The sequence below is a fragment of the Lynx rufus genome, unplaced genomic scaffold (assembly GCF_022079265.1).
Source record: "Lynx rufus isolate CCGP_SWC_20201006 ecotype Redwood Valley unplaced genomic scaffold, mLynRuf1.p SCAF_17, whole genome shotgun sequence".
Lineage (NCBI taxonomy): Eukaryota > Metazoa > Chordata > Mammalia > Carnivora > Felidae > Lynx > Lynx rufus.
In genome coordinates this window covers 27,734,661-27,756,102 of record NW_025814831.1, presented here as the reverse complement: position 1 = coordinate 27,756,102, position 21,442 = coordinate 27,734,661, and the positions used below count along the sequence as shown (strand labels likewise).

Here is a 21,442-nt window from a genome sequence, read left to right as displayed (position 1 = left end):
AAGTAGTGCAATGCAGAAAGAACAGGTTGTAGTGTTAGAGTGTAATTGGGTGGAGGGTTTCTTTAGATTGTCATGTTCGGGCATGAAGAGGTAACCTTTGAGGTGAGTCCTGAATGATGAGAAGGAGCCAAGTCATGGAATATCAGGGCGCAGAATGTTCCTGGCAGACAAGCAAGTCTGAAGGCCCTGAAATTGGAATGAGCTTGGCGAGTTTGAGAAACCTGGGTTAGCGTAGTGGAGTTACACGGAGAGAAGTGTGCAGTAAGAGATACGACTAAATAATTGGATGTCATTTGATCACAAAGGGGTTTAAGAGGAACTGGGACTGTGTTTTCTAAACGGATAATTTTTAAGCAGATGAATGCTATGGTCAGACCTTGATTTAGAAAGTAAATTCTAGGTGCATTGTGGGGCAGTGATTGATAAGAGGAGAACTAATGGCAGAAAGGTGAGTTAGGGGCTGTCACAGTAGTCCAGAGCCAGAAAGATGAAGGCCTTGACCAGAGCCACGACTATAGGAATGGAGGGAATGGGATGGACCGGATGACATTTGCAGGTTAAAATTGGCAGGGCTTGGTCTCTGTAGATGTAAGAACTCCAGAGAGGCTGGATTTTTCCAAACGTAGCAACTTGGCGATGCCATCAGTCCACTTAAGGAGCATAGGAGTTGGTTTCAGGATAAAAGTGATGTTTCAGTTGGGGCACGGTGAGGCGGAGGGAGGGCTCTGGGATGAAGTTGCTCAGCGGATAGGTGAAGATATCACTTTGAGGGTAAGAGTTGAACAGGATCAGGCAGTTGATAGTTAAGAACTTCAGAGTGAGTGAACTTGTCCAATTCATTTAGTCCAGCAAGTATAGACTGGAGAAAAGGAGGAGAATTGAGCCCTGGGGAAAACCAGTGTTTAATAGTAAAGAGATAGGAACTAGCAGCTAGAGAGGTAAGCATCAGTGTAGGAGGTGGGAGTATGGTAGAACTCTCCAGAATGAGAGTTCCAAGCTGTAGCATGCTTCAGACGGCCCGAGAGAGCATGAAGAGTGAGAAGAGACTCCTGCATTTCTGACATAGGGCCAGCCTCTGAGTTGTGAGAAATTACGAGTTGAGAAATAAGAAACCAAGTGCAAGCTAACTTTTTCAGAGGATTTGGCAATGAAAAGAAGATGAGAACACATCAGAGAGAGTGAGGAGTGAGCGAAGAGAAAAGGATTTTTTTTTTTTCTCCAACGATGGGGATTCTGAAGCTTATTTATAGACGAGGGGAAGGATTTGATGGTAAGAAGACCAGAGATACAGAAATGGATATATTGATAGAGAAGGGCCCCAAAGAAAGGCGAAAGAGGCCACTGGAGGGGTCTCTCTTCCTGTTAAATCGGAAAGAAAGCACTATGGGCTGAGTGTAGTAGTTAGAAGTTAAAGAGGAAAGGAGTTTACGTATTTATGCACGATGGCTTTATTTTCTAAGTTAGAGGGCAGTTCTTATATTGCAGGGGTGGCGGGTGACGTCGGCGTTTGGGGAGGTATGCAGATGGAGTTAAGGTTTGGAAGAGTCTGTTAGTTGAGAGCTCACTGAACTGTTGGAAGACCTGGACTCTCTCTTTGCTTTTTAGTGATTCCCAGCTGGCTGTGTGATCATGGCGGCCAGTCAGAGAGCTTCTCTGTGCCTCAGTTTCCTTTTCTTTCAGGCCAAGGTATAAGGTTAGACAAATGTTTTTCGGACTGTGCTTTCTGAGGGGGAAAAAGGATTCTACTGAGCTGAAATAGAACATTTGAAAACCACTGGATTATATTCTGATGCCCTTTCCAGCAATAACATTCTACTTAGCTGTTGTAGAAATAAATGATTTCTTCATAAATCTTATGGATCTGACTTTCACTGAGTAAACTGTTGTAGTTGCCTGGTGTGTTAATGCAAATGAGTGGTTTTCAGACTCTGTTCCCTGTAGCTACCCATGATTCTGTGGGGCACCTCAGCGGCTACTGAGGGGTCTCAGGGAGGTCGTGGCAAGGATTCGAGACTCCAGGCCCCAGCCTTTAGTTGCGTATTTTTTATACTGAGGATCCATATAAGCTTTTATGGTTTTAAAACCAAGTTTCACTGGTATAAATCATTTCTAGTTTTCATTCTTTCGTCTTTTTTGGTATGTTGAAAATGCCTAGCCAACCAGTGTGTCCAAGTATCTTGGGGGCAGTCTCAGAATTAACAACCCAGGGGGTCCCTTCAATAAGGTTTATAGAAATGGAAACCTCCATACTTGTTCATTTGATTTGTGGCAATGACTTACAACAAAATAATGATTGAAGTCTCAACTTCGAAGTGACATCTCCCTTATCCAACAGACCTTCACGTTTCAGCGTTAGAGGAATGATTAATAAAATGAGGTATTCTGCTACTTGGGAGATATGTGAAACATGCCATTTCTACCTCATTAGGTAGCAAGTGAATTTGTGGATGAAAATTAAGAATTTTTGTCATTTGTTTTGTCTTGCAAATAGTTTGTTGTGGAGGTAAATGGTTGAGGGGGAAAGTGGTCTCCAGGTGAACAAGAATATAAGTGTCCTTGTTGAGAAACATTTGAAAATAGAAATTTGTTTTTTCAGATCGTACTGTGCTCCCATAAACTATCCCCATTAGTTAGAAACATGTAGCCTTACTTGTATTTTATGCTTTGAAGATCTTCTATATTAAACTCTCAAGAGCAAATCTGCTTCCAACCTGACTCCCCTCCTCTTCGGTCCCTCCAGCACATACGCAGAGGTTAGACCTAGACCCTGTCAGGATGTCCAGTTTACTCTGGTCAAGTCCTTCATCCTAACTTTGGAGGAACAGTGAATAGAAAGCATTCAGTGATTGCATGTGTGAGGATTGTAAACAAAGTTTGTGTTGGGCCCTAATCTTCGCTGATGTAATTCTGGCTGGAGTGTCAGAAGGCCGATCAGCTGAAGTAACCAAAATCTCTCCTGAAGGAAAACAGATCCGCTACAATTAGCAGCTGAAGTGAAAATCATCAGTGTGTCTCTGGCCTTTCTGTCTTCTAAACCGTAGCTTCAACAGATTTCCTTGTTTCCAGCCTAGACCACCAAGCAGAAATCAGCTGAGTTCTCCAGTGATGTCGCTGAGGTGCTTTTTTTTTTTTTTACTACATGTAAAGATTTTGTTTTCCCACTGAACATCTGGGCTCGTCCCAGCCTCTCAGTTCATCTACGCCAAACTCTTTTGGACCTCACTCATTTGTTCTGGGCTCCAGCCATTCCTGTCTTGTAGTTGAGAAAAGCAGGACTTTAAGATTTGGTCTCAAAAGTTCCTTTGTAGGATTTATCGATTTCCTGCTTCGGAGGCTTTTGCACACCAGAAATATTAGTTGCCATAGCAAAAGCATACTTTTGCACCAACTGATAAGTATATACTTTGGGCCTCCAAGGCAGGAAAACCTTTCCACCTGAATGCAAAGGTTCTTGTGAAGATTCAATACTTTGCCTGCCCATCTCCCCCAGGAAAGTTGTTAAAAAGTTCAGAGATAAGGTGTAAGAATAGGAAACCTGATTTCCTATTCCTGTTTGATTTTTTCCCCTCTGTTAATAATGAGAAAATAAATAGGATTCTCCATCTTTGATTCTGTTAATAGGAAAAAAAAACACCTCATGCACTGTGTAGAAGGAATCTTTAGTCAATGACTGCATGATGGGCTTCATTTTTTTTAGCCTTCCTAATAGGAGGATCCTCAGAGCCCACTTTGAATGAGGCAGGTACACATTTGGTAGGCTTACCATTCTGTCTCGTAACGGTATGTTGTTTTGGATTTCTATAGCAAAGTGCAGGCCCGAAGAGCGTTCTCTGCCTATCTCCAGCATGTTCAGATTCGCCTGATGAAAGACAGTGGAGGTCAGACGTTCAGTGCCAGTTGGGCTGCCAAAGAGGATGAACAGATGGTGAGGCTCTTCTTGTTGGAACCTTTTTACTTGCCCTGTTTCTTTTCTTTCCTCTTCTTCTTCTTCTTCTTCTTCTTCTTCTTCTTCCATTTTTCCCCCCAAGGGTGAAGAGCATTATATTCTTCCGGTGAAAGAATTGTTCTTCACTATAGTTGATGGATTTCTCTTACTTTAATGTGAACTGGCTCCTTGATCTGGGGCCATGTTCATCACACTGTGTGTTGAGGGCATCAGTTTATTTCATTCTGAAAATGGAAACTGATTGCTCATTACATGTCAGGCCCTGTGCAAAGCCCCCCAAAAGAATAACAACCTAGAGCCCTTTCTCAAGCAACTTCACGTTGTCTGAACTCTTTGATGTAGGCACTGTCATCCCCATTTTGTAGATGCAGAAACAAAGGCCTGGAGCAGGGAGGTAATTTGCCTGTGGTCCCACAGCTTGTGTGTGGTGAGACTGGAACTTGAGCCCTGATGTTACAGTTGTACGTTATTTGGTTTTCTGTTGTTTCTGTGCATCACAAGGTATTTGTTTTGTGTCCTAAGGGGTCACGTTCACTCTGAAAATCAATGCTTTGTCATAGGCCCTCTAAGAATGTACCATCCTCCATGTTAACTTTATCTCTCTACTAGTTAAAATTTTATAAAATTCTGAGATGACTGGAAACAAACTGTGTCATAATTTTTGCTGTGTGTCAGTCATTTGAACATGCCTAGAATTTAATATTCTAGCAAGGTTTGGTTTTCTTTTTGAATTGGAAGGATCAGGAACGTCATGCTCTTTGGTAAGACCAACGCTTATAGAAGAAGCCGTAGCCCTTCTTTGCCTTTTAACCACAGGGATCTGTCACTGCAAAGAGAGCGACTTTTAAGGCTGAGAAGTCTGCATCCTTTGTCCATCTCGGTGGTGACCCTACCATAATGTTCAGTTCTCCACATACAAGAGGCATGTGATATGCCAGGCTTATTATGAAAACATGATGGATATCCCAGAAAACAACTTGTGAAAGTAAAGTAGCCAATACAACCCAGAGATAAAACCTTGTGCATTGTGAATAATCCTTCGACTGTCAGTGGAAAATGTTAGCTCTCCCCTTTCCAAGTGGAAAATTGAACCTGCCTTTTTGAGAGTCAGTTTGTCTGCTCCACTGTGAAAAAATAATATTTTAATATAACAGCTTAAACCACCCTATAGTAGAGATAGCAGAGTAGAACCGTACGATCCAACCCTCTGGTTATCCTTTATGCTGGAGGAAATGAGCACCAAAGGACAATGAACGGAAATCAAATGCAAGGGATAAAAAAATAGCTCAGAAGAGAGTAACCGCTGTAAGTGCTGGCTTGGAATTCACACAGGATTTCAATGGGATTTGTTACAAGAATGCTTAGGATCATCACTGCAAAACCTAATACCAGTTCTGTGCGTTCCTGTGTGAAAGTATATCTAGAGAGCAAACCCTAACCCATTCCCTGATGATTGTGGCGGTGGGCTTGTTGATGAGGAAGGTAGGGGTAGAATTGCTCTGCTCCAGGTGAGGGTTAGAGATTCTTTATCACAGCTCACAGGAGGTGCATTAATAGAAGGTCCCCAAATCTATCATCTTAAGGCAATTTTTTCATGTTGTGGGGGGTGGTGGAGAGGGAAGGAACAATGATCTTTAAGGCCCCTGGTCTCACAAAATGTCCCTTTGAAGCATTTGTGATATTGTGAATGATCTGATTGGTATCTGTTCAGATTTCAAAATCCCTTGCCCCATGCCAAGTGAGATGTGCCCTTTGTCCCCTTTAGTGACTTTCCACTGTGCACTACCCCCCAGCCAGCCCCCTTCGTCGTGGGGAAGGAAAAAAGAAGCCATCACCTCTCAAGCATAGAGTAGCTGTTCTTTCTTTTTCTTGAGCACTAAACTTTTGAAATTAGTGGTTTCTGTTCTTCATTACCCATGCACTTCTTAGCCTCTTCCTTCTATTCCCTTTCCTCTACTGGAAGCATTGTCTTGAAATCATCTCACAATGGCCAGATCCTGGGCCTTGTCTTGGCCTTGGTCCTTTTCAGCTGCAGCCTCTTGGAAGCTTTTGACATGGGGCTTTTAACCCTCTTGACCTCCATGACACTATTTTCTCCTTGTTGTTTTGTTTTGTTTGTTTGTTTGTTTGTTTGTAAATGTCTGGTGTTTCTACCATGGGTTTTTTTGCTTTCGTTTCTGATTCTTCCTCCTCTTTCCTATGAATATTTCTGTTCTTTCTCTTCCGTCTCACCTTTGATGATTTCATCTGCTCCCATGGTTTTAATTTCCGCTGTCCGTGAAAGCTACTTTCCCATAAGCTTAAGTTTTCTCTGATCGCCCTGTTAGAAGTGGTATCTACACTTTGAATTATAATAGTACTATTTGCATGTGGGTTGTGATACTTTTGCGGTTACTTCTTTAATACGTAATTTGTATACATGTTTTTTTTGCCTTTCTGATTGCCAGCTTTTTGAGGGGAGAGAATCATTTCTTTTCCTTTGTCTTTCTGTATCCTTACTGTACCTAATGTTTTTGCTCTGGGTCTTTTTTGTTGAAATGTATAGTATACCTCTTCTCGTATCTCTGTTGGGCAAATCCTTCATACCTTATCTTCTGTTGCTTCCCACCATCCCTGCCTTCTTTCCCTCATGACTCTTAATAGGAGCTAGTGGTTCGCTTCCTTAAACGAGCATCAAGTAACCTCCAGCACTCAATGAGGATGGTATTACCCAGTCGACGATTGGCACTTCTGGAACGCAGAAGAATCTTGGCCCACCAACTGGGTGACTTTATTCTTGTGTACAACAAGGTAGGTGGTTCATCTGTTACTTGTGTGTGTTAGATTGCCACGCACTGTTAGCAAAGGCTAGAAGCCACTGTCCAGCTGGGTGGAGAGGTCCTTCTCTTTTCTATCATCGTCATCCCTTGTGTGTAACTGTTACAGGGAGCTAGACCTTGCTCCTTAACCCAGCTGATCTGAAAAGCTGCTCATTACTTCTGAAAGCCCAGTGGCCATAGTTAACGCTTATCAAAAGGCAAATTCCCAGGGCGCCTGGTTGGCTTAGTCGATTAAGTGCCCAACTCCTGGTTTTGGCTTACTCATGGTCTCACGGTTCATGAGTTTGAGCCCTTCATCAGGCTCTGTGTTGACAGCGTGGTCAGACAGATTCTCCGTCTCCCTCTCTGCCCTCCCCTGTTTGCGCGCTCTCTCTCTCTCTCTCTCTCTCTCCCTCAAAAATAAATAAATAAACATTTTTTAAAAAAAGGCAAATTCCCTTTGAGGGTTGTGTATCTGAGATGAATCACAGGCTATGTGAATTTGCATTGTCATTATGCCTGTAGATAGTGGTAAATAGACGGTTTGAGAGCAAATGAACTGTGGATTTAATAGAATGACGTAATCTTCTTTCCTGAGAGAGTTATACTTTGCTCTTGAGAACATTGTAGACAGTGATATCATTTTACAACCAAGACCAGGAAATATACTATTCAGTTAGAATATTTTACAAAGCATCTGATATCCAAGGGTCTTAGAATGCTTTGGAAATATCAGTATTTGGGAGAAAAATGTATGGTCATTTTGCAAAAGGGAAAATGGAGGCCTGGAAATTTAAGTGATGCTAGTATAGATGTGTGGAATGGTTAGTAGAATAGCAATATAAAAAAATCCTATGGCTGCAATTTACTCCAGATCTGTTGAGAATTTTGTTATGTCTTATATAAGTGAAGAATTTACTCAGTTTGGATGCTGGTATAGGAGTAGGTTCCAAGACCGATCTTTCCTTTCCCTAACTGTAACAAAATGCAGCATCTCTGTGGTCATACCAGTGAAGCTACAAGTGCGAGCACAGATGTTACTAAGCTGCTATGAAAAGTTCTTCCCTGAAGGGGCTTTGTGGGCAGAAAGCAAAAAGATGATAAGGATTTACATTTACTCTGCAACCTTTATTTGGAAATTCCAAAATGTTTTATGAAACAGTGGCAGAGAGTAATATATCAAATTTATAGGTGGCAAAAGTACCTGGAGGGATTATGTCTTTACTGTAAAGACAAATTAACCCAATGGTAATGAAAGCAGATGATGAAGTGTGCATTTATCAGGAGCCAGTTTTATCTTACTGTTTTCCTTTGTGGGTTGGGGACTGGGTAGGAAACAGAACAGATGGCTGAAAAGAAATCAAAGAAGAAACTTGAGGAAGAGGAGGAAGATGGGGTGAATACAGAAAACTTTCAGGAGTTCATCAGACAAGCAAGGTAGAAGATACTCTTTCTTAAGAAAAACTATCTTCTTCTATCTTCCATACTGCCCCATTCAGTTCTCAATATTTCCTTGTTTCTAACGTAGGAATGTGAGTAAAATCCCCCTCAGGATGAAAGAAAGCATTTCATAGGCTTGGCCTCTCCATATCTCAGCCAATCATGTTGTTGTCCTCATGGTTTCAGTTATCAAAACACTGCTGCTAGGTATCTGGGCTGTATTTCTAGACAGCCTTCAAAGTACACACCACTTGAAGTGCTGAGAGAGCCCTTTGGAAAGTTGAAGTCAGAGGCTTCCAGTGTCGACTGAATCTGAATTTATCCCTGACCTACTGATGCCATGGTGATGACCAAATTTTGCCTATGTTGAGTGGGTTGAGGAATTGGCAGTTTCTCAATACCGTGAGGGTTACACCTAATTTATACAAAATAGAACCAGTCCTCCATGCGTAGATTTGGCTTTGAGGATTGAAAATCTCAGCATTCAGCTCTATCGTGATACAAATCAGTCAGGCCATTTTGTCCATTTACAATATGTTTCCAAAGGAAAAGGTGACAAAACATTTCATTTAAAATTTTGTGAGACTCCTACTGGGGGACCTTTTTCCAAAACAGAAAGTCATACAAAACCACTCAAATAAAGGCTAAAACATCTGTGTGACCCTGTTCGTCTTCAGCCATCAAAGTCACTGTGGAGTGAAAAGCAGGAGAAAGTCCATTCTTTGTTGGTTTATAAAGCTAAATCAGGTGGTGGTTTATCAGTCACCAGCACAATCTGATCTGTGTTTAATACCTTGTACAGACCTAAGTATAGCCTCACTATCTTGTGCTTAAACACACAGCAAACAAATCTATCATTTTGTAGGAGTTCAAAACTGTCATGTTATTTTGTTGACATTCTTGAGTCTTGAGTTACGTGATTGATAATAAAGTTATAGAAACAAAGCAAGAAACGGTTTCTCACATCAGCATGATAGAAACAGGAAAGAACAAAAATGAGGTTATGTTCAGAAAACGGCTCTACATTTAAAGTTAAAAAATTAGGGGCGCCTGGGTGGCTCAGTCGGTTGAGTGTCCGACTTCAGCTCGGGTCATGATCTCACGGCTCGTGAGTTCGAGCCCCGCATCAGGCTCTGTGCTGACAGGTCAGAGCCTGGAGCCTGCTTCCGATTCTGTGTCTCCCTCTCTCTTTGCCCCTCCCCCGCTCATGCTCTGTCTGTCTCTCTCTCTTAAAAAAAAATAAAAATAAAACATTCAAAAAAAATTTTTAAAAAAAGTTAAAAGATTAATGTTTAGTTCCTCTTGGGGAGCTTCAAGATCCCTACAATATAAAAAAAGAAAAGAAAAGCCACCTTTTTTGAAAAGAGACATGTATCCCCCTACCAGGCCTAACTGTTTGCTGGAAATGAATTATATATACTAAAACTAGTGATACAGAGTTAGAGGTAAAATATGCTGGAACATATTTATTACTGTCATCGCACATTAAATGTCGATTGTTGGAAATATGTTCAATCATCAGTTTTTTATTACGTTTGGGGTGGTACATGGATACCTTTGTCAAGGTTGGTAAATCCAGATACCTGCAGGAGTCAGGCAAGGAAACATAAATTATGAAGTGGGCAAAGGGTAAGAGAGGCGATATCAAGCAGTTTGTGTTTTGATCAGCCTTAACCTGCCCCTTTCCCCTCCCCTTCCCGTTCCCCTTTCTGTGAAGGGCCAAAGAAAGCACGTGGACATACAGAGGCATTCGCCCCATTTGTAACCTCAGCGGTAGATCTGTCATAGTTACTGAGGTACTTGCCTTGTGGCCCTTCACTTTCTCCACTTTGAGACCTTGGGGTTTACTCTGAGATTCGTAGAAATGGGTTCCTAGGTTTCCTAGGTCATTACAATGTATTCTGAAGATGGGATATAGGTTCCTTGTGATAATGCTGGAATAGTTTGCCTATTTAAAGACCACTTATCTGGAACATAGCCAGGCTCCAGGAAAAAAAATACAAAGGGCCATTGAGAAGCTGCCACAGGTGTTAAAAATCCGTATCTTTTTTTTTTTTAATTTTTTTTTCAACGTTTATTTATTTTTGGGACAGAGAGAGACAGAGCATGAACGGGGGAGGGGCAGAGAGAGAGGGAGACACAGAATCGGAAACAGGCTCCAGGCTCTGAGCCATCAGCCCAGAGCCCGACGCGGGGCTCGAACTCACGGACTGCGAGATCGTGACCTGGCTGAAGTCGGACGCTTAACCGACTGCGCCACCCAGGCGCCCCAAAAATCCGTATCTAATATGTTTACTGGGAGAATCCCGTGGGCCCTCATCAAATTCCTTATACTTTCCATTTTGTGGATGTTCATAAAGGACAGGTAATTTCAATATTTGAAGTGACCTAGAACCATGTACTTCAGTTTCCTTCATGGACTAGATGGTTAGGGAGCTCTTCCATGGTTATGCTGGTAGGTCTTATTTCTGACATAGATAATTCAAATGACAAGCGACTCCTTTAGCGAATACACTTCAGTTATCTGGAAGTGGGGTGGGCAAACCGTGAAGGACCAGATAATATTTCAGACTTTGTGGGATATATGTGGTCATTATAGCAGTCTTCTTTAAAAATATAAAAACCATTTTTAGTGAGGAACCGTACAAAAACAGGTTGCTCCTCGGGTTTGACCCCCCCCTGTTGTTTGTAGTGTGTAGTTTGTTGACCTCTGATAGAGAACATGGCTGCCAGTAGAACCTTCTGTGTTGTAGCTACTGAGTATGTGAAATGCAGCTGGTCTGAGAAGAATTTTTAAATGTACTTACTTTTAATTCATTTAAATTTAAATAGTCCTATATGCCTAGTGGCTACCATATTGGACGGCGCGTCTAGAAAATTCACTTTGGAATGAATAAAGCCTTATCATGCTTTAAATTTTTTAGATTGCTTTGTTTGTATTCCTATTTAACCATCTATTAATAGGGAGTTTTCTGCTCATACTTTTTATTTTCCCCTTCTCCAGCTGACTCCATTTCCATAATAAAATCTGGTGGAAAGATTTTCCAGAAGAGCTTCCTGTTCTGACCATACTTTCTCTCCTCATTTCAGTGAGGCTGAACTGGAGGAGGTGTTGACTTTTTATACCCAAAAAAACAAGTCTGCAAGTGTCTTCCTGGGGACTCACTCAAAAAGTTCTAAAAACAGCAACAGTTATTCTGATAGCAGGGCAAAGGGTGGTAAGTATGATGGTTAATTAATGAAAAATAAGAAGAACGAGTGAAAAAATGAGATCTGCAAAGGAGAGCCAAGAATAATGTGCTGCCTAAACCCTGACAGACTCCAAGATGGTGAAATTTTGCAGTGTGGGAATGGGGGGTGAGGAGGCATTGCATTTTTGTCCTCAAAGCGGAAGAGGGACCTGGTCTGATTTTTTTTTTTTTGTTTTCATGAAAATTAACAGCAGAGAGCTTTTCAAGAGAAACTTATAATTGCTAACATTTAGTGAGCGCTCATATTACTATAATCTGTTGGATGTGATCTTTTATTTTCAAAAAACCATATGGAGTGGGTGCTATTTTTCAACTTCTTGACAAATGAGAAAACAGAAGCTGAAAGAGACTGAGTAACTTGCTTAAAGGTACCTTTTACGGTGCAGTGGGACAAGAATTTGAACTTTCGTCTGCCCAGCTGAAAGCTTGTGCTCTTAATCTGTGCTCTTCTGTCTTTCCTAATGGTTATTTCCCACTCTTGTTACACTTTTTGCTTCCTCTAGCTCATCAGCAATGGCATTTGAGATAGAAGGATTTTTTGTCATGTGCGACTGTTCTGTACCTGGTGGGATGTCTAATAACCTTAATCCCATATCCTAAACGCTATTAGCTTTCTTCAGTCACTGTGATAACCCAGAATGTTCCCATCCATTTCTAAAAGAGCTCACTGCTAGGGAATTCCATGATTGGGGATTTTGGAATTAATGTGGACCGAACTATCTAGCTCGTGTCATGTGATAAAGAAAAAAAAATAGCAATGATGTTCTGTTATAAATAAAGCTCTGCACCTTAAAGTAAGATCCATTTAAAATCTAGATGGAAATGTAAGACGAAGGAAATCTATACCAATTCCTGTCAGTGCTAAGCACTAGATTAAAAGACAGAGACTCGTTCCCTGCTGTTAGGACCACCACAGTCTACGGTGGAAATAGCCGGGATAATCGGTCATTTCTAATGTAGAGTGAGTGTTCCCAAAGAAACAGTGTTAATGTTTTAAAAACTATTTTGGTTCAGAGGCTAGTCTGCAAAAGCCTATTTATATTGAGCTCACTGTATAATGGAATGATATTTCTAGAAGTCCCCAGCCCAGCCCTCTTCTTTGAGCTTTCCTAGCTTATCTAAGTTCTAAAGCTAGTTTATTCATCTGTTCTTCATTCCTTCTACACATTTTTCCCGACCACCTGCTGTGTGTCAGACATTGTGATAGTTGCTAGGTGTCTGTCCAGTGATCAGACTGCCATGGTACGTTGACTTCATAAGGTTTATTGTCTAGTGGATGGAGTTGGGTGAGTACATGTAGGAAGAAGGCTGGTGGACGCTTTGAAAAGCTCCTCCTATAACAATATTGAGAAAGGGAGCCTGAAGAGGCCGAGGAGTCCTTGTAATGAGTTGGGGTAGAGAAAAGTGTGTTAACCTGGGGAGCTGAGGGCCTACACTGGCATTCAGTTGTAACTTCTCCCCTGACAGTAGTGGGGAAGCCCTAACAGCATGTTCTCAACGGTGTCTGTTTGTACAAATGGGCCCCTGGAAATTCTGGGGTTCATGTGTTAAGGACTGTCTCTACATAAGATCTGTCCCTATCAAGAATAATGAGAGAGGCAGTAGGAAGGCCTCCATCAAGGAAACAACATGATGACATCTGATAGTATCCAGACTGATTACAAACATGAGCAAACACACGTGTGACAGTGTTACCGCTGCTGGTGGTGATAGGCAGCAAATAATTCATTTGTCCTTATTCTTTCATTCTGAAAGATGATCTCCAAAATGGGCTCTCTTAAGCTTTTATATGAATTAGCCCTTGAGAAAGATTTTGGAATATTTCCCCAAGTATATGGTTAGCCCCAGCTGTCCTGTTTCAAAATTCTGTGGTAGAAAAAAAAAAAAAAAGGTTTATTAGAGTGGAGATTTATTTTATTAGAGTGATTTTGTCATTGAACATACTGATCACCCTATCTCAAGTGAGCTCACTCAGCTTGCTCAAGTAAAACCAAGGAGTTTTCTTTAAGATACAGAGCTATTGTAGTTTCCAGGTATCATGCCCACAGATACGGGGGCTGTTCTTTCTGTCTCTTGGTAGTTGCCCTGCTCTGTATGTATGATGACTTCTTTGCTCCAGTGCGTACCGCCAGCCAGCTTGGTTTTTTAGTTTCCCTAGTTTGAATTCCTGGCAGAGGCATCTGACTGCTCATACCTTCCCGGCCCCCTCCGCCTCCCCCCCCCCCCCCCCCCCGGAAGGCATGTCCTAGCTTGTTACCATCCATGGATGGCTGCCCTGGGTTTAAGTATCTTTCCCTGGTTTGGTTAGCTGGAGCTTGGGGTTGGGGATGGTTGGGAATCTTTTGGTTGGTTGCCCCCTCAGCAGGACTATGGATGTGGCCGGCTTTGGGAAAGTGTGGCAACATGTGCAGTTTTCCCTGGGATTGATTATTTAGTTGTGTTATATTTCGGAAACACAGTTATATAGAAAGCATTTGATCAGGATTTATTTTCTGTTTCAGATCACCATGAGACAATGGAAGAAGTGAAAATAAAGCAACCCAAACAGCAGCAGGCAACAGAAATTCACTCTGATAAATTATCTCGTGAGTCACTTCAAACCTACATAGATTTGCCGCTCTCTGATCAATCCCTAAAAGAGGAGAAAAAGAGTCGTCAGATAGCTAATGAGGCTAAAGCATGAGGCATTACCCCACAGAAGTTCTTTTGTGCGTTGTCTTCCATTAGAATGTCCTCGTATTTATTGATAACCTGTTTTCCTTCTGAAGAACTTTTCATTTTCTTAATGTTTAGAAATTCGGAGCACTCCCCCCCCCCCGCCCCTGAAGGGTGAAAGGCAGAGGGAGAGGAGTTAGCTGTCACTACCAGAAACTTTGTCCTAATGCCCTAGCATGTGCAAAATGCCTGCTCTGGTTGATGGAGGCGGTCTCGACTCCAGCTTTTCGAAAGGACTAAAAATAAACTGTTTCTGTTGCCAGGTTGTCTCGGTAGGCAAAATTCACTAAGTTCATGATGAACACTCATTAAAGTCTCTATCTTTCATGATTTCTGTTTCACACTAAGATTATTTTGATGTTTAAAAATGCTTACTTTATGTTGTATAGAGGTTATGTCAGTTTTTCCTAAAATGATCTGTTTTCTTTTGTTTTGTTTTCTTTTTGTTTTAATAGGATTTACCACTTCAGCAGAACAAGAGGCTAAATTAGTCTATACCAATTCTTCCTCTGCTTCTTTCTCTGGTCCTGCTGCTACTCTTCTGCAGAAAATTCCCAATACCCACTTGTCATCTATTGTTACAACCTCTGACCTCTCACCGGGGCCTGGCCATCATTCTTCTTTATGTCAGATTCCTCCAGCTATCCCCAGCATGTCTCACCAGCCAACAATTGTACTGAGCACAGTCCCTGACATTGCTTCTCCCTTCGTGCATCCTGGGACACAGAACGTACCAAGCCCGGCTGGCCTGCCCCGCTGTCGATCAGGCAGTTACACCATTGGCCCCTTTTCCTCTTTCCAAAGTGCTGCACACATCTATAGCCAGAAACTGTCTCGTCCCTCTTCAGCAAAGGCAGGTGAGTGAGAAAATGAAAGGCAGCGTGCAATGTTAGCTCCTCCCCAGCCCCAATAAGGAAAAACAACAAAAACAAAAACAACGCATTCTCTTCCCTTTGCCTTTCTTTTGAAAGGCAAAGGGACACACACATTGTTCTGATGAGACTGAGGAAGTCTTGCATTTGGTCCAGTAGTGTTCATTCAGTTACAAAATGAAACAGGGCTTCTTTGAGGTGCTGGGGATACAGAGATGGATAAGACTGTTCTATATCGCAGAAGCTTATAGTCTAGTCAGGAGATTTTCCATCCCAGATCATCAAAGACCTGCAAGCATGCTATATGCATTCTTTCTGATTCAGATAGTTATTTTTCAGTGTATTAAAATTTTTTTTAACGTTTATTGATTATCGAGAGACAGAGAGAGACAGAGCATGAGCATAGGAGGGGCAGAGAGAGGGGGAGACAGAATTTGAAGCAGGCTCCAGGCTCTGAGCTGTCAGCACAGAGCCCGACGCGGGGCTCAAACTCATGAACTGCCAGATCATGACCTAAGTCAAAGTCGGATGCTTAACCAACTGAGCCACCCAGGCACCCCTTTTCAGTGTATTTAAAGTCAAGTGTGACCGGAATAAAATAACCAAAGAATTCTTAAAATAAGGTATCTAACTCTAAATGAAGTAGGTGGACTCATATTACCAGTCAAGTTTTCCCCCCATTTTTAATAATAGTTTCATTGATATATAATTCATATACTATAAAATTCACCACTTGAAAGTGTGCAACTCAGTGGTTTTTAGTATATTTACATAGTTGTGCAACCAACACCACTGTCTTGTTTTAGAACATTTTCATTATCCCCAAAGAGATCCCCTACCTATTTGCAGTCTCTGCCCGTTTCCTCCTCCCCCCAGCCCTGGCAACCACTGAACTACTTTCTGTCTCTATGGATTTGCCTATTCTGGGCATTTTATAGAAGTGGAATCGTACAGTTAGTGGTGTTTTGTGAATGGCTTATTTCACTTACAATGTTTTCAGGGTTCATTCACGTTGTAGCATGTATCAATACTAAGTTGCTTTGTAGAAATGTAGGCTGAAGAGTATTCCATCGGGCGGATATACCTTACCTTGTTCATTTATTTATCAGTTGATGGACGTCTGGGTTGTTTTCCCTTATGGGCTATTATGAATATTGCTGCTGTGAACGTTTGTGTACAAGTTTTTGTGTGAACCCATGTTTTCATTTCTCTTGGGTGTATAGTGGAATCACTGGGTCATACAGTGACTTTATGCTTCCTTTTATTGAGGAACTACCAAACTTTTCAAAGTGACTACACTATCTTGCTGCCAACAGTGCAGGAAAGTTCCAATTTCTCCCCCTCCTTGCTATCACTAAAACTATTGTCTGTCTTTTTTGACCCACTATTCTAGTTGGTTTGAAGTAAGTAGTGTCTCCTATTTGTGGTTATCATTTGCATTTCCCTAATGACTAATGATGTGATGATGATGAACATCTTTTCATGGGCCTATGGGCCATCAGTATTCTTTGGATAACTAACTATTCAAATTCTTTGCCCATTTTTGAATTGGGGCATTTGTTTTTTATTGTTATGTTCTTTATATATTCTGGATACAAGTCCTTTGTCAGATACATGGTTTTGAAATATTTTCTCCCATTCTGTTGGTCATCCTTTCATTGTTTTGAAGCACAAAAGTTTTTAATTTTGATGAAGTCTAATACACCTATTTTTCTTTTGTGCTTATGTTTTGGTATCATATCTGAAAAACTATTGCCTAAACTAAGGTCACAAAGTTTTATATGTATGTTTTTTTTCTAAGAATTTTATAGTTTAGACTCTTTCATTTAGGTCTTTTTTCATTTAGGTCTTCTTTAATTTTTGTGTATGATGCAGCATAAGGGTCTAACTGTATTCTTTTGCGTATGTATATTCAGTTGTCCCAGCACCGTTTGTTGAAACAGAGTGTTATTTCCCTTTGAATTGCCTTGACATCCTTGTCAAAAGTCATTTAATCGTAAATGTAAGGGTTTCTTTCTGGTGTCTCAGTTCTATTACACTGCTCTATATGTCTGTCTTATGCCAGTACCAGATTGCCTTGTTTATGTAGCATTGTAGTCAGTTTTGAAATCAACAAGAGTGATTCTTCCAACTTTGTTGCTTTCTTCCATATTGTTTAGACTATTCTGGATCCCTTGCATTTTCATACGAACTTTAGGATCAGCTTGTCAATTTCTGCAAAAATAAGCAGATGGGATTTGGGTAGGATTGTGTTGAATCTGTAGATTAGTTTGGGAAATACCTTGCTATTGGTCAAGTTTTTAAACACTTTAGTAATATCCATGTTAATATGAGTTACAGCTAAGCTATGTTTTGCAAGTAGTCAACTCATATTTCTTAATTAGTATCTGATTTCAAATGAAATGGAAATTGTAATATGCAGCTTGAATCAGAGATTAAATGTCTACTTTACTAAGTCATAATTATGAATACATGCACGTATGTGTGTCTGTGCTAATTCTGAGTGGTTATTCTTGTGATTTAATCTTCTAAGATCAATAATAATAGTAATAATAATGTCTGGTTTGAACTGTTTTCTCCCATTTGAGAGAAATTCAGCAAAACTAGTGTCTCCAATACTCTGTATTATCAAAACTTAAAAAAAAAAAACAAACCTTTTTTTTTTTTTTTTAACACTTTTTACACTTTTCCCAGAGAGGGATAGGGAACAGAAGGAGCTAGTCAGTTCAAAAATATTTTTCAATTTCTGTTGTGATTTATACTTTGACTCATGGATTGTTTATAAGTATATTGTTTAATTTTCAGATAGTTGGCATTCTCTACTTCTTGTGATTGGCTTTTAGCTTATTTCCACAGTGGTCAGAGAACATTCTGAATGGCTTAAAGTAGTAGTAGACAACAATATAGTAAATGACAATAACAGCCTGGAAGTGATTCGAGTTAAATTTTTCTGTGGTTATTGAATAGTTTGGGAATGAGATTAAGATATTATTTAACTTTAGTCTTTTTAAAGATAAATATACAGTATGAAATTTCAAAGGTCACCACTAAAAGAGTAAAACTATGGAAATTCTAAACCTATGGGAAGAAGAAAAATGGATTGAGCAAGCAGCTTAGAAAAAGCAAGAGAAATGAAACTTAAAAGATGGTAAACCAAGTCCCAATATGTCAAGAATCAAATAAATATAAATGGGTTGGACTTGTTAGAAGAGTGTCATATTGAATTTTCTAAAAATCCAACTATATTCTGTTTACCAGAAAGATACACTTAAAGATAAGAAGAACAAGGAATGGTTGAAAGTAAAAGGATGAAGAACAAAATGCCATGTAAATACCAACCAGAAGAAACGTGGTGTAGCTATATTATATATGCTAAAATAGACTTTAAGATAAAAATTTTCTTGGGGCACCTGGGTGTCTCAGTCGGTTAAGCATCTGACTCTTGATTTCGGCTCAGATCATGATCTCATGGTTTGTGAGTTTGAGCCCCATGACGGGCTCTGCACTGACAGCACGGAGCCTGCTTGGGAATCTCCCTCTCCCCTCTTTCTGCCTCTCTCCCAAAAGAAACATTTTATTTTATATTATTTTATTTTTTAAATGTTTATTTTTGAGAGAGACAGAGCACAAGCAGGGGAGGGGCAGAGAGAGAGGGAGACACAGAATCGGAAGCAGGCTCCAGGCTCCGAGCTGTCAGCACAGAGACTAACGTGGGGCTCGAGCTCACAAAATGCGAGTCATGACCTGCGCTGAAGTTAGTCGTTTAACCGACTGAGCCACCAAGGCGCCCTTCAAAATAAACATTTTTAAAAAAGATATACAATTTTCTTATAGATACAGAGAGTAGTTACATAAGACAGAAGGCAAAGGTTTATTTAGTTCAGCTGAAAGGCAAAACAGTTCTAAATGCCCTTAATAAAATAACATCTAAATATATTAAAAAGATTGATACATGAGGAATCTACAAATCCCCTTGTCTCAGTGGGAGATTTCTGTGCTTCTATCAGTTACTAATAGACTAAACAGATTTTTTTAAATCAGCATTTGATTTTGAAAAGCATTTAAACAAGTTGATACACTTTATCAATTGATCATACATAGGACTGTGTACCCAATAATTAGAGAAAACACCTTCTAAAGAACATATAATATATTCATAAAGCCAGTCATGTCCTACATTATAAAATGAGACAAAATTCACAGAGTTGGTATCACAGAGCCACATTCTCTGTCTACATTGCCGTTAAATTGAATGGTGACAACAAAAAGACACAACATATAACAAATCCTCAAATTTAAGAGTCAAACACCAGGTATTGCATGGAAGTGTTGAATCAATATATTGTATACCTGAACTGGGGTTTAGTTAACTGGAGTTAACATAAAAACTTAAAAAAAAAAATTAAAAGTGTCGAAGAAGAAATCATAGTGGAGGTAAATGTAAAAGTATTAGAACTGAATGGTAATCAGAAAATTGTGTGTCCATATTTTTGGAGGGCAACGAAAGGCAGTATTTAGAGGGAAATTTACTGCCTTAAAACTTATGTTTGAAAAGAAGAAAGGCTGAAAATTAATGTGCTAAATATTTAATTTTAGACATTATAAAGACAACATCATAAATCTAAATAAAAAATAATAAAGATAAGGGCAAAAATCACAGAATTCAGAAATAAAGCACAGTAGAGAATATCGAAGCCAAAAGTCCTTTGAAACCTTAAGAAGATGGACAGACTTCTGGTGAGATTGATAAAGAAAAGAGAGAAGACATGGGTAAATAATATAAGGAATGGAAAAACGACAGAATGTACATATATTGCATTGGTGACAAAAACAATACTGTTTTATTCCAATAAAATTGAAAACATACAAAATGGACAAACACAAAGATGTAACTTATGTAAAATTGACTAAAAAATGAAGAAAGCCTCAACAGCCAAGTATCAAGATAATTGAAACAATAGTTAAAAAAATTCTCACAAAGAAAATTTGAGGCCCAGGTAATTTCATAAGTAAGTTCTAATAATCTTTCAAGGGGCAGATAATTCCAGTCTTCAGCTCTTCTCGAGAATGAGAAAAGAAACAGTCATCCTCAGTTCATTCTGTATGTCTAGTTTAACCTTAATAACAAAAACCAGTTGGGGATGGGGGGGAAATTGTAGACAAGCTTCATTTATGAACATACATGCAAAAATTCTAATCAAAATGTAAGCTAGCCAAATCCAGCAACATACGAAAGAGACAGGACACCATAAACAAGCTTAGCCAAGGAACAACAGGAAAATCTAAGAACCGCAGTAGAAAATCTATAAATGACATTTGCATCAACAAATTAAAGGAGGAGAACCATATTCATCTTAGTAGATGCAGAAAAAGAATTTGATAAAATTCTCCACTCATTTGTGATAAAACTCTCAGCATACTAGGAAGAGAAGAAAACTCTCTTGAGCTGAAAAAGGCTATCTGCCAAAACTCTACAAGAGGTATCAGTGTAGGGGTGCATGGGTGGCTCAGTCGGTTGAGCATCTGACTCTTAGTTTCAGCTAGGATCATGATCCCAGGGTTGTGGGATCAAGCCCCACATCGGGCTTTGCGCTGAGCATGGAGCCTGCTTGGGATTCTCTTTCTCCCTCTGCTCTGCTCATGTGTGCACTCGTAAAAAAAAAAAAAAAAAAAAAAAAAAAAAAAAAAAAGTATAAGCGTAAATGGGGAAATGTTGAAAGAATTCTTTTTAATGTTAAGAGCCATAAAAGGATGCCCACCAACATTGCTTCTATTTAATGGTTTACCAGAACCAGCATAGTAAGATAAGGAAAAGAAATTAAAAGCATAAGGATCAAAAGGAGGAAATAAAGTTTGTTTATTTGCAAACTAGTCTATGTCTACATAGGAAGTGGAAAATAATCAACAGATACATTTTAGAAATAATTATTTTAGCAGTATGATGGCTATAAGACCAATATTAAAAATCAATAGCTTTATCTATATATTAGCAACAAAGAGCTAGAAAGCATGTTTTTGAGGGGTGCCTGGGTGGCTCAGTCAGTTGAGACTCTGACTCTTGATTTCAGCCCAGGTCACGATCCCAGGGTTGTGGGATCGACCTCTGCGTTGGGGTTTTGCACTGAGTGTGGAGCCTGCTTAAGATTCTCATTCATTCTCTCCCTCTCTCTCTCCCTTTCCCTCTCCCTCTCTCCCCATCTCTCCCTCTCTCCCTTTCCCTTCTCCCACTCTCTAAAGGAAAATTTTTTAAAAAAGCAAATCTTTTTGTATTGTGGTTAAATGTATATATAATTTACCATTTTAACTATTTTTTTATATTTTTTAAATGTTTATTTATTTTTGAGACCGAGAGAGAGAGAGAGAGAGAGAGAGAGTACGAGCAGGGGAGGGGCAGAGAGAGAGGGAGACACAGAATCCGAA

The 21,442-nt window shown here is 39.9% G+C and overlaps 1 protein-coding gene across 1 annotated transcript in view; it reads left to right on the top strand.

Moving 5' to 3' along the window:
* Positions 1–21,442, top strand: part of TTLL5 (tubulin tyrosine ligase like 5) — a 240,415-nt gene that overhangs the window by 105,575 nt on the left and 113,398 nt on the right. Inside the window, exons 23-28 of the mRNA XM_047080320.1 lie at positions 3,805–3,925; positions 6,590–6,736; positions 8,078–8,181; positions 11,275–11,402; positions 13,937–14,020; positions 14,606–15,007. Coding sequence (XP_046936276.1) covers positions 3,805–3,925; positions 6,590–6,736; positions 8,078–8,181; positions 11,275–11,402; positions 13,937–14,020; positions 14,606–15,007 — 986 coding nt within the window. The remainder of the gene's footprint in view (positions 1–3,804; positions 3,926–6,589; positions 6,737–8,077; positions 8,182–11,274; positions 11,403–13,936; positions 14,021–14,605; positions 15,008–21,442) is intronic.